Source organism: Capra hircus, chromosome 15, assembly GCF_001704415.2.
Source record: "Capra hircus breed San Clemente chromosome 15, ASM170441v1, whole genome shotgun sequence".
In the NCBI taxonomy this organism is placed as follows: Eukaryota; Metazoa; Chordata; class Mammalia; order Artiodactyla; family Bovidae; genus Capra; species Capra hircus.
This window is the reverse complement of record NC_030822.1, coordinates 37,319,990-37,333,505: the sequence shown is the minus strand read 5'-3', so window position 1 is coordinate 37,333,505 and position 13,516 is coordinate 37,319,990. Positions and strand designations below refer to the sequence as shown.

Here is a 13,516-nt window from a genome sequence, read left to right as displayed (position 1 = left end):
GGAAGGACTGATGTTAAAGCTGAAACTCCAGTACTTTGGCCACCTCATGTGAAGAGCTGACTGATTGGAAAAGACTCTGATGCTGGGAGGGATTGGGGGCAGGAGGAGAAGGGGACGACACAGGATGAGATGGCTGGATGGTATCACCGACTCGATGGACATGAGTTTGAGTAAACTCCGGGAGTTGCTGATGGACAGGGAGGCCTGGCATGCTGCAATTCATGGGGTCACTAAGAGTCAGACATGACTGAGCGACTGAACCGAACTGAGCAATTAGCACATAGTTTTTCCAAAACAAAGCCCCATACCCATCCCAAACTGGATCCTACAGAGAATAGGTATGTCAACGTAAGTAAAGTTCAGGAGACAAGGGGACAAAAGTACGAATGGGCACCCCATCTCCTCTGGATGCTTGCTATAGCCAACAAGAGCAGGAAGAATGGGTTGACAGACTTTGTGTAAATAGACGTAGGGATACATTTTTCAGAGGAAGGTGTAGAGTGCTGCTTTGTGTCTTAGGCTCTTGGTGGTTTGTGGAGTGAAGGGTGGTAAGCTCCAGATGAAGACTGCAAATCTTGATGCTTTGGGCAGGGCCTAACCAGAACAAGGCCCTAAAGATCAGCTCCAAGAGGTACCCGAGGCAGGGCCTGGAAAGTATGGTCTGTGGGGAGGCATAGGGTGCAGGGGGAAGCCTGCCTGACCTGAAATCATGGCCTGGGGAGTTTTCTATCCAAATTTAGCATCATAGACAGTCTAGAGTATCTTAGGGGTCTGCACCCTCCACATTAGACCATGGGAGATAGATGACACACTCAATGGCTGGTGAAGACACTGAGAAAGGCTGGTGGAGGGATGAGCATATGTGTCACTATTTCCTTCTCCAGCCTCCCCACCCCAGCCAGTGATCCAAGCTAAGTGATGTTGAGGCCCGGAGGAGACTCAGTAGTGGAGCCAGTTCACAGGGCCACATGACCTCCTCCAGCAACCCTCTGCAGCCTGAGGGCAAGAGGAGAAGCTGGAAGGTGTGTGATCATTTTGTATGCAAGGCAAATAGCTGCAAATATTAAATACATATTAATAAGAATATTTGAGGATTTAGCCTCTCTTTTTAATCAGCAAGACTTGAACTCCCTAGGGACCATTCACTATCCTTTCATTTATTCAAAAAATATTCCTTGGCAGCTATGGACTGGATGTTGTGTGAGGCTCTGTGGATATGCTCTCAGGTAAGGCAGTCACAGTCTCTGCCACCAAGGAAGGACGACAGTCTATTCAAAGGGACTTTAAAAAACACAGCACCAGTTATAGTAAATGCTCTGAAAGAAACAACAGGAATGATGATTCTGAGAAAAGTAGGGGCACCTAAGTGAGGTAGGATGGCCAGGTTGGGTCTTTCAAAGAGGTAACACTTAAGTTGAGATCCACAGGATGAGAAATGACGGATTTGTTTCGTCACTCAGGCCCTTGAGTGTGTATCAGGCAGGGAGCTACCGCATGACCAAATGAATTGCTAAAGCCTCCTCTGTGATGATGACACAAAGACACTGAAGGGGAGGAGTAAACGCCCCAGAGGCAGAGGCCCAGAGGGCTCCAGTGGTGTCGGCGCATCTAAGCAAAGCCTCCAGAGGTGAGGCCTCGAACAGGGAGGAGTTCACGGCCATGGCTCAACAAGGGAGCTGGGCTTTGCAGACCCGTGTGTGCACACACAAACACACACACACACGTATGTGCACACCGCCTGCCTCCTCACACAGCTGTTCACACCCAGAGACTCACAAGCCCACTTATAAGAATGAGAACCCAGGCCAAGGGGCGACTGCACTCTGTCACGGCCAAGCCAGTTACCTTTTTCTGCGTGGTCACTGTGCAGAGCTGCTGACCTGGAGAGCTGGCTGTGCAGACGCTCAATTTCTGCATCCTTCAGGGCCACCTGCTCTTGCAGCTGGGCTACCTCAGCCTGGAAGAGAAAAAGGCATCCGACCAGCTCAGAGGGACCACCAGACCATAACAAAGCACTTCCAGTCAGAGTCCAGGGCCCATGGGTCCTAGGACCCGTTAGGAAGTTAACAGGTCAGAGCAAGAGCAAAGCAGGAAGAGGCGAGCAGTGAGAGGTGTTTACTGCCCTCCCCACAAGGTGGCGCTCTGGGGAATAAACGTGCTTTTCCTGGCCATTCTGGACACTGGCCCTCCCCTCACCTCTCCACCTCCCCACCCTGCTCTGACCATCCTAGCTTCCTAGCTTTCTCCTGCTTCCTCCTCCCCGACTGGATTGGACTCTTTCCTTCCCCTGCCTCCTGCAGTCCACACACCACTGAGGCCTGAGGAGGTGCGAGTGTGTGTAATCCGAGGGCTGCCCTTGGTCCAAAGATGAATACTCTTTCTAGACACGGTCTCCTTCCTCCCAAGATACTGCTGCAACAGCATGTATATACACCACTGTAACAAGTACGTGCATCTTTCATTTTTCCACCCCATACAGGAAATACAATGGAAAGCAGGTCACCACGAGTAGATAATGAGTGAGCTGAGAGTTCCCTCCCTCAAACTCTCCCACCCTGAATGCACAGCCACTGCCTCAGCCCAACCTCAGGCACCGATGCTCCTTTCCTCAAATGTAATTACATACAAGCACTCAGGTATGCTGAGTGGACATACTTGTGTAAATCAAGCATGTGAGTGCAACACAGGTGTGCACACACATTCACATAGGCAGCTGCACTGGGTAGTACCCAAATGTCTACTGAGTACAGCAGATTAAATTTCACACATAATAGGATGTGAGGTTGTTCCTGGGGTTTCCCAGGTGGCTCAGTGGGTAAAGAATCTGCCTGCAATGCAGGAGATGCAGGTAGACACGGGTTCAGTCCCCAGGTCAAGGAGATCCCCTGGAGGGGGACATGGCAACCCACTCCAATAACCTTGCCTGGAGAATCCCATGGACAGAGGAGCCTAGCAGTCTGCAGTCCATGGGGTCACAAAGAGTCGAATACAACCGAGCATGGGGTGAAAGGCATGAGTATGAAAGGCAGGGACAACCTTCTCATGAGAAGATCAGAACTGGATGGGTCCCATCCTAAGAGATACACTGGCTTTGGAGTCAAACAAACTTGGATTCTCTCATTTCCTAGCTGGGTAAGTGGTTTAGCTTTTCTGAGTCTTGGTTCATCTACAAAGCCAGGAGCATAGCATTTAGCTCATGAGCTCTAGTGAGGAGTAAATATGATAATGGTTACAAACAACTTAGCCTCATGCTTGGTAGACAGTAAGTCCTCATCAATGCTACTTCTATGCTGTTCTCATCCTATTCCTTCCCTTATGGGTAGCTAGTTAGTTCTCTGAGCATCAAGTCAGACTAAGAAAGGGGTGAGAACTGACTCCCAGCCAGACAACAGCACACACAGCAACAGCTTCAATTCTGAGTACCCCTCCGCCATGGTAGCCCAATGGTGTCCCACCTTAATTGTGCAAGATTATGTTATGGAGTTGTCCTTTCATGAGGTCATCTTTGAACAACTCAAGTAACCAAATGAGCACAGGCCTGTTGGTGGCTCTTCCACCAAACATTCCTGTGTTCAGTTTCAGGAAACATGGATGGAGTATCCACTTTCCATTGACTCCGTGCTCATTGCCTTCTTACACCAACCCTCACAGGAAACCAAGGGATGAAGAACTATCCCTGTACATCACTGGGGAGAAAGCAGGAGCAGTGAAGGATTCGACTAAGAATAGACAGATGACGGCTGCCCTTATGGGGCTAGGGCACCCAGAGCCTTCCTCCAAGGGTCTGGACAAATCTTAATGTCCCCTAATTGGGACCATGTGAAAACAAAGAGGTGGTAAGGAGTGGTTTCCTTACCCGAAGTCCCTACAGAGCACTGTCCCTCTGCTTGGTTTCCACCCACAGAGTATGGAGACCTGAGGCCAGATGTGCCAAACGGTTTGTGGAGACTTGCAGTCAGGTGGCAGCTTCTCACAGCTAACTCAGGGCCTTGGAGCCCATGGGCTTATAATTAATGGTGACAGTGGCTTCAGAAAACATTAGCGTGTGCATGCGTGCTAAGTCTCTCTAGTAGTGTCCGACTCTGTGCGATCCTATGGACTGCAGCCCGCCAGGCTGCTCTGTCCATGGGATTCTCCAGGCAAGAATACTGAAGTGGGTTGACCTCCAGAGGATCTTCCTGACCCAGGGGTTGAACCTGCATCTCTTATGTCGTCTGCATTGGCAGGCGGGTTCTTTATCACAAGCACCACCTGGGAAACCCCTTAGCCCTGGGACTTGATCCAAATGCCTCTCATTTCTATAATGAAAAATGAAAGTATTAGCTCAGTCGTGTGCAACTCTTTGTGACCCCATTGACTATAGCCTGCCAGGTTACTCTGTCCATGGAGTTCTCCAGGAAGAATACTGGAGTGAGTAGCCATTCTCTCCCTTCTCCAGTGGGTCTTCCTGAACCAGGGTTTGAACCTGGGGTCTCCTGCATTGCAGGCAGACTCTTTACTGTCTCATTTCTATAAGGGCCAGACTAATCTTGGAAGATAGTCTCTTAACTTTTCTTGCACCTTCTACACCCATTTCTCCCCTTCTTTGCAGATAAAGTGAAGTCTAGTTTCTGCTAGGAATCCACATACCTGATTCTTGTCTGCAGGCCCCACAGTGGACACCAGTGATGTCCAGGGGCCTATCTATCATGGGAGAGCCCAGATTCTTCTCTCTGAGGCCTCCGTCTGGGTGAGGTCATTTATTTACAACTCTACAGACCAACTGGCTGAGTGCCCCTTCCTGTATGCCAGTTTTCACAGAATAGGCCAGAAATGACAGGTGCTCTCTTATGCTTAGAGAGGTGTCTGTTCCAAAGCTGGGAAGTTTACAACAGCGCAGAGGCCCTGCATCTGACCATCAGAAAAAGTATGGTACTTCCATGGCCACTGAGACTGGAGTTGTGTGGCAAGAAGTTTGGGACAAAGTCATGCAGACCGGTGCCAAGCAGAGACGGGGTGCTCCACCTCCCTTAATTAAACCCAGGGACCAGGCCCTTATAGCCACTGCACTGCTTCCTTTAGGGACCGAGAAGCTTTGCACAGAAAACTAAAGAACTTTAACAAACAAGACAGGTTTCAATTGCAGGAAATTAGGATGACAGAATGACACAGACCCAGATCAAAACCTCGCCGTGGCCACTCTGAGCCTGTTTCCTCAGCAGAAAAATGAAGACAATAAATCAACACACCTCCCTGGGTTACTTCATGGCCCAAATGAGAAAACGTGTGCAAAGGGCTTGACACATCCTGGCACAAAGAGGGGTTCCAGACCTGGTGGTTATTAAATGACCCATAGTATCTCAAAGGTCTATGTGCCAAGGCAGAGCGCTTTGGTGATTTAAGAGCTACTTGGTTTTATAATAGAAGGCAGTGTGTACAACTTTAAAGGTTTCACCAAGACAGGACTTGCTTGAGTGGATCATGGTGATGGAAGGTTCTGAGATGTTACAGAAACAGTGTTCCTAGAACTGGGGACTGGGATGCATAGAGCATACAAGGGACACTTAGATAAAGACAGACTAGATTGTCCAGTGCTGCTGCCGAATAGCTATAAGATCTGGGGAAAGTTACCTAACTATTCTGTGCCTCGGTTTCCTCATCAATAAAGTAGTTAAGAAAATTATTTACACTTATATATACATCAACATCACAGAGATTTTTTTTTTAAACAATATGGTATAAAATTGTGAATAAATTATCAACACCAAAAATTAACAGAGAGACCCCCCCTCCTCCAAAAAAAGAGAAATGCCTGGAAGGAAATATTAATAGTGGTTAACTCCTGGGTGATATACGAGTGATTTTTACTCCTTTAAATTTTTGTGATTTAAAACTTATCTCTAATGATTATTATTGTTTTTATAATCACTTAAAGTTATAGAAAAATTAAACAAAGTATAAACTAGATGTTGGGAAAAAAAATTCTAAGATGAAAATGGGCTTCCCTGATAGCTCAGTTGGTAAAGAATCCTCCTGCAATGCAGGAGACCCCAGTTCGATCCCTGGGTTGGGAAGGTCTGTTGGAGAAGGGATAGGCTACCCACTCTAGTATTCTTGGACTTCCCTTGTGGCTCAGCTGGTAAAGAATCCACAAGCAGTGCAGGAGACCTGGGTTCGATCCCTGGGCTGGGAAGATCCCCTGGAGAAGGGAAAGGCTACCCACTCCTGTATTCCGGCCTGGAGAATTCCATGGACTGCATAGCCCATGGGGTCTCCAAGAGTTGGACAGGACTGAGCGACTTTCACTTAGCAGTAAGATGAAAATGCCTATGGGACTACCTGGTGATGCCTGTGGGTGGCGCTGCAGAGCTCTTAGTGGAAAGGCAGGCGTGTGTGCACCCTAGGTAGCCCAGGCCAGTTCCTCAGGCAAGAAAGTTGCTTCAGGGTTTTAAGGTTTCCTTCCCTTAACTCCAGATCGTCCTTCCTCTGCCCTCAAGGAAATCTAACTCTGTATTTTAATGTGAAATTTCCTATTGCTTAAGTGCAAGCTAATTCAAAGTTTTAAAATACAATGTTCTGGCCAAGACAATAAATGTGTGGGCTGAATCCATTTCAATTAGTAGAGAAAATGAAAGAAGAAACAAAACAGGGAAGAATAACACTTATTTTGCAAAAATAATATATCACTGTATCCTTTAAACAGCAGGCTCTTCAATTCAATAGAAATATGGTTTGGTTAAAAAAAAAAGACAAGTACATATTTTTGGGAATTGCTAAAAATAAAGCATGCCTCTTTTTAGAAACTGATTACTAGAGGGACTGCTAAATTTAAAATAATGCAGCCAAGATAATGTTGGCATTCATCTGCCCTAAAACTCATCATTCATAGCACCTCAGCCTGGGGGTTGCTGTGGGGCACAGAGACTTTGTGACTTCAGCAACTCAGAATCTCGGGGGCTTTCTCCAGGGGAAGAGCCCTCCTGGATTAGATCCATCTGCTTACACAATCTGCACACTGTTGCCTGTGCATACAGTGGGGTCAATTCACATTTCTCAAGCGAAGGCTACTGCAACCCCAGGCTCAGACACAGACCCTCCCCACTGGGCTCAAAGCCTCTTCATGAACAGCAGGACTGCCTCTTACCTTGGTGGCCTTCAGTTTCCATTCGTACTGATTCCGTTCATTTTCCAACTCTTCCACCTTGATTTTAAGGTGCCGTAGCTCCTGCAGTAACTCCTAGACAAGTGAGCAAGACAGAGTTCTGATGGTTAAAGATCAGGGTGTTGCCAGGATCTACAACCCTGCATAAGCACATGCACAGAGGATGATGCCAAGGCAGGAGCCACCATCAGGCTCCGCACTGCGGCTGGCTCCGATCTTTAAAGATGGCCGGTCCTTGCTTCAGGAAGAGCTGTGTGCCCATTACAAAACAAAGGCCTGGAGTTTCAGACATAAGGAAGAGACAGTTTTTTCTTTTAGAATCTGCTCCCCTGCACCTTTCTAGCATCTGCATTCCCTGTCGGGGGTACCCAAACCATGCACACAAGTGTAAAGGGCAGGAGAGGTAGGGTTTGGGAGCAAGAGAAACAGAGATGCAAAAAAACAAACAAACAAATACAAGGCAACTCCTTATGGACAAAGGGACGGGAAGCGTGCTAAGTGGGAGCATCTCTGCGCCTGGGGAGTCGAGGAGCCTAAAGGGAGGGTCAGGGAGGAAGTGACAAGCCAGCAGGATAGAAATCAAACACTGCAAGGACAAATGCTAAAGTGTGACAGGTAAAGGCTGACCTGGCTGTTCTAGTTCAGAGGAGGGAGTTGGCTTGAAGAGAGGAGGAAGAGGGGAGGCGTCTAGGGAGAGGGCAGACAGGAAGCATGAGGGCAGACAGCCTGTTGGGCTGGAGCAGAGGATGGGCAGCTTTCAGTGGGAACTGAGGCCAGGAGATAAGGTGGGGCCTTACTGTAAAGGCTGTTGGATGAGAATATAAAGAATTCTGAAGCCATTCTTTAGATCGTATTATAGGAAGCCACTGAAGGTTGCTGAGTGGGAAGGTGATATTAAAACAACTTGCTGATGGTGGAGCTGGAAATCAGGCCTGTTATCTTCTGACCCCTGGGCCCCTGCTTTCTACAGTACCCCTTCAGTAAAGACATCACTGAGCACCCTTGTCCCAAACCTAGGGTCCTTTTAACAGACAAATGGTCCTGTTGATTGGTTTCATTCAGAAAAATTAGCATAAAAGTGATTACCTCCATAGACTTTCTGAACTCCAAACTCATGTAACTTTTCACTTAACATCTCCACATGGATGGCATCTGGGCCTCTTCCAACTGTCATGGCCCAAGTGGAACTCTCAGTTCCCCCTTTTAGATATCCCTGTCTCACTAAATGGCATCTCCATCTTGTGTCAGAAACCCAGGATCCCTCCTTGGCATCTCTTTGGTCTTTCCACACCACATACGTAATCTACAGAGCCTTGTGAATTCTACCTTCACGGAAATTGCCTGAGTCTCTTGTTTATCTCCAGCTCTACTGTGGCTCCTCTGATCCAGCAGTCAGTGCTGACAGCCTGGACAGTCCCTGCTGGCTGGTTCTCTGTCGTCTTGCCCTCTTGAATCCATTGGCCCCATGGCATCCAGGGGAACAATACGACTGAAGCCTAAGTCTGATCCTGGCCTTCCCTGCTCGCCAAAGGGCCTGAAATTTAACCCGTGACCAACACAGCCGGGCCTGACGCTGCACCCTGCCTGCCTCTTGTATTACTAGCTCTCCCCAGTCCTATTCCAGCCACACCCGTACTTGTTAGTTCCATCTGACTTGGGCCCTTGCACCTGCAGCTCCCTCAGTCTGGAGCTGTCTGCCAGGTTAATCCCTGCCCATCGTTCAGACTGCCTTGAGCAAAGCTATCCCAACCACCATACTTCCTCAGATCTCCCTTCTATACTCTTGTGGTATCTGTATCATCTTTTACATCATTTCCATTTAAACATTTACCGGTGTGACTGCTAGTGGCTGGTTATCCGCCTATACTGTGAACTTCATGAGCCTTGCTAACCTTTGGCACATAGTCAAGTAGGCATTCTTTCTTGATGAATGAACACATGCAACTCAAGCCATCTTTTAACTGGCCTGGAGCTCTTTGCATTCTGAGACAATCCACCAGAAAGTGACATTGCTTCCACTTGAACTGTGTAGGTTTTACTAAGATTTTTTTTTTTTTTACTAAAAATCTTTACTAAGATTTTTTTTATAACTGAGGTGACCATTTGTTGCTGCCCTTAAAAAAAAATATGTCTTCCAACCTAAGATTATTGCCTCCTTGATCTGCAACATTAGGCTTTAAGGCCTGTTGTGACCTGTAGTAGACCCAAGATCATTTTCTGAGTAGCTGTGCTTGAGGGGGACGCCAAGCCTGCTGATGGCAGAACCCAAAGTGTGCAGGTTACTGCTGAGGAGCGGCCATTATGGGGACACCGAGCAGGGCCATCTCCAGGCTTGGTGACCTCTTGGGCCCAGCCTCTTCCTTCTCAGCTATTTGTTGCCCATCATGAGCTATTAACACTGGTGCCCACTCTGATTTCTCTCACAAGTCTTTCTGGGGTGACCCGCTCTCCATGGGGCCAGCACCTTGCAGAGCTCCCCTTTCCAAATCTACACCTCATCTTGACTCTCATTTTGTTCCCCACCGAGCCCTGCCCCCTCACGCCCAAGTCAGAGTAGAGATTTTCAACACGTCCCATAGTTGAGAATAACATCACGGCAACTTCCTACAGACATGACTATCGTGACCTTGACCTTCCTGGTCCTCTTCAGTAGGGAGCCTTGGAGGCACAGATCATGGCTGTGCAGCTGCCATCACAAGACACTGATGACACCAGTATGAGGGGTCAAGTCCAGAATCCCAGTCAGATACACTCCACAGGCCCAGAGGTGGTGAGATCCCGCAAATGTGATCACGTGGGAGAATTTTCCCCAGAAACTGAGATGATGACAGTTGTCAAACATATGGAAACTTGTGTTCTATTTTCTCACTGGGGATAAATCCCTTTAAATATAAACTTGAAAGGATTCTTTCATGATGCTATTTTTTTCTTAAATTAAAAAAAAAAAAAGAAATCACATGAGACGAAACTTCATTTAATCTCCCAGCCCAGGAGGAAGAGCTGATGTTTGAGTCAGACCTGGGAAGGGAACTCCTGAAGCTTCCTTTTATACTAATGCCCCATCATTTGGGGCACCTGACACACCTCATTCCCGGCCCTGAGGGAGATAAGTGCAGTCACCCATCAGAGGGCTGGCCTCTCCCGCTCAGATCCTGCTGGGGATTGCCACAGAGTTCAGCTCACGGCCCTCAAGGGGGAGTCCCAAGCTCTCCCCAGAGATGACTGCAGATCCATGTTAAGCTAGTGCACACGGTTCTGGTTAGGAGACACCCCGGTCCCTCCGCCACGAGACGCCCCACACACACATGCTCCCATATACTTAAGTGTGGTGCCTACGGGTGACCCCTCCCCGTGGGTGCAGTCCTGGCCGCAGGGCTGGGGCCGGGCCGCACCGGCGCCGGCCACCGCCTCCTCAGGGCAGTCCCTGCTGAGAGAGAGGCGCTCTTGCATCTGCCTCTGGATGTCCAGCTGCAGCCTACACATCTGCTCCTGCAGCTCACTGATCACATTCAGAACCGACTGTAGGAAGGAAGAGACAGGAGAGAAAAGCACTCAGGGTCAGTCTGCGCTCCCACACGGAACTCCCTGGGGAAGCAGAACAGAAGGACGGAAGCGTGCAGCGGGGCGCCCAGGGGACACTGTCCACGATCGCCTGCTTTCTTCACAGGAATCAAAAGATACGGTGTTTTCCCCCACCTGCCCCATCCACAGGCCTGACCTGCAATTTGAACAACGCCCCGCCAATGCCTTCGTGCCACACTGGGGGCCACTACCTGTCCGGGTCTGAGACGCAGAGTCCAGCAACAGCAGAGATGGGCATACATGTGGACACACCCCTTCTACACACTCCAACTCCCTCCCCAAACATACCAACACCTGAGTACCAGGGACATACAGCACACAACACGTTCAGAGGTCCCAACCCTAAGCACTCCCTCACGCCCAACACCACACCTGACTCCTCTGAAGCCTCAAGAACATTTTGGCCTTTTATGTCAACTTCGGAAAAATACTGCAACTTTTCGAATTCATACGTACTTAGTTCTGAATCTCTTGGACTGGCAGCTCCACTGGGCTTTCCTTTACCTACTCCACAGACATTTAGTGGCATTCTTCAGGGACCCAAGGCCACAGTAAGCAGTGGCACTCATGGGTGAGTGAGGAGAAACACACAAATAAAAACCACAAATGGTTATAAGTGCTATGCCAGGAAGACAGTGGGGCTTTCAGAGAGTGGTGAGGGACTAATTCTGCCTGGGTCAGGTCAGAGATGGGACGAGTCGCAGTGATGTCAAGAAGGCACATTCTTGACCCCTCACCTGGGTGGGGGTAAAGGAGACGAGGAGTCGGGAACTGGGTGATACGGTAGATGACGGTACTGCTCACATCAACAAGATACCCGAGAGGCTGGAGAAGACTGTGGGCAGAGTGAAGCAGATGGCTGGCAATAGATCTAGACAGAGCCTAGGGTGGCCAGGGTGGCAGCCAATCACAGTGTTTGGCCCCTTTCTGCCCACCTTCACTGATGTTCTAAGTACCGTGCTGAGGGGTCTAACCCCTGGTGCCTGCCTAGGCAGGCAAGGTTTCCATTCCCAATAGAAACTGCGTTTTCTTTAAAAAGAAAGGCTCCTCCCCCCTAACCTTGTCGTGTCCAGGTGGCAGCTTGGGGCTGAGAGGGCACTGGGCTTGGGCTCACCAGCCGTTCCACTTGAACCTGGGAAGCTGCACTGCAGGCGTGGCTGTTGTGAGCGGGCCCCTGGCCTCCCGGCCACTCTGCCCTGGAGCTAGCTCACCTAAACCAGCCTGGAGAGGGCCCCACCCTGTCTTCACCCAGAATCCGTGACAGAAGGCGGGACGCCCTGGGCTCAGTTGACTTTGGTAAACAGCTTGCATGGCGCCTGGCACACAGGGGCCTTCGATAAATGGGAGTTCACTTTCCCCCAGTGCTTCTTTTGCCACCAAGTACTTGACCCGTAGGAATGACGGAGATAAACTGGGAGAGCAATCACAAACATCTCAAGGTCACGGGCATAGTGAAGGCCCGCGTGACATTGATCGCTGACAACAAAAGCCCAGGCTCGCTTCCCATACTGGCCACTCTTGCAGAACCTTTAGTCTCTCCTAGCCACTGGCCCTGCCTGTCTTCAGACCTGTTCTTCTCTCGCTTACGTAAGTTTCAAGAAGTTTGGTGCCCTCACTCTTCTCTTGTTCCCTTCATTGGTACCTCTCTCAAGTGAGGGGTCTAGACCCACTGACCCTGATTTTCGTCACCTCATCCCCACCTCCAGTCTCCAGGCAAATGAGCTGGAGCTCTGTCTCCACCACACAAGGGGTCAGTGCCCGCCTCCTGGTCAGATCCACACACGTGTTCTCTGTCCTCAAGCTGCGTGCTCCCTCCTTTTACTCCTTACCTTCAGGAACTCTGAACTACTCAGGTTCTTCTGGCCTCTCTTTTACTCTTTTCCTGCCAACTTATCCATCACTGCAGCCTGTGGGTCTTCATGAATCCCAGTGTCAACTGACTTGTTTAGTTTTTCTTTGGCTTCCCGCCATCACAACTACAAGGCCTTCTATTTCAGCATCCAAATGGACTAAAAATGCTCACCAGGCAGGAATACTAAGGGCAGATGACATGACCCTCTACAAAAAAACATCTTCCTAGCAGGAACCTTAAGGCACTATTCATTATCATTTGGGTACCAATAAGATGCTTGCTCCTTGGAAGAAAAGTTATGACCAACCTAGACAGCTTATTAAAAAGCAGAAACATTACTTTGCCAACAAAGGTCCATCTAGTCAAAGCTATGGTTCTCCAATAGTCATGTATGGATGTGAGAGTTGGACTATAAAGAAAGCTGAGCACTGAAGAATTGATGCTTTTGAACTGTGGTGTTGGAGAAGACTCTTGAGAGTCCCTTGGACAGCAAGGACACCCAACCAGTCCATCCTAAAGGAGATCAGTCCTGAATATTCATTGGAAAGATTGACGCTGAAGCTGAAGCTCCAATACTCTGACCACCTGATGTGAAGAACTGACTCATTTGAAAAGACCCCGATGCTGGGAAAGATTGAAAGTGGGAGAAGGGGACGACAGAGGATGAGATGGTTGGATGGCATCACCGACTCAATGGACATGAGTTTGAGTAAACTCCAGGAGTTGGTGATGGACAGGGAGGCCTGGTGTGCTGCAGTCCATGGGGTCACAGAGTCAGATACAACTGAGCAACTGAATTGGTACCTATTTTGACATTCATCCTAAATTCCTATATCTTATCCACAAGACTATCCCAAGCAGTGTTTCCACGTGTGATGCCTCACTAAAGTGGGCATTTTCCAGGCCTAATGCTGCAAGATATACTCCTGGCCAAACCAGTG

At 48.9% G+C, this 13,516-nt stretch overlaps 1 protein-coding gene across 2 annotated transcripts in view; it reads right to left on the bottom strand.

Annotated features, from left to right (window-relative positions):
- The window catches only part of PPFIBP2 (PPFIA binding protein 2), a 153,790-nt gene that overhangs the window by 31,215 nt on the left and 109,059 nt on the right, over positions 1-13,516 (bottom strand). For both annotated transcript variants that reach the window (XM_005689726.3, XM_005689727.3), the window contains exons 7-8: positions 7,124-7,216; positions 1,846-1,957 (exon numbers count right to left, since the gene is read on the bottom strand). In XM_005689726.3, the coding sequence (XP_005689783.2) occupies positions 1,846-1,957; positions 7,124-7,216 (205 nt within the window). The remainder of the gene's footprint in view (positions 1-1,845; positions 1,958-7,123; positions 7,217-13,516) is intronic.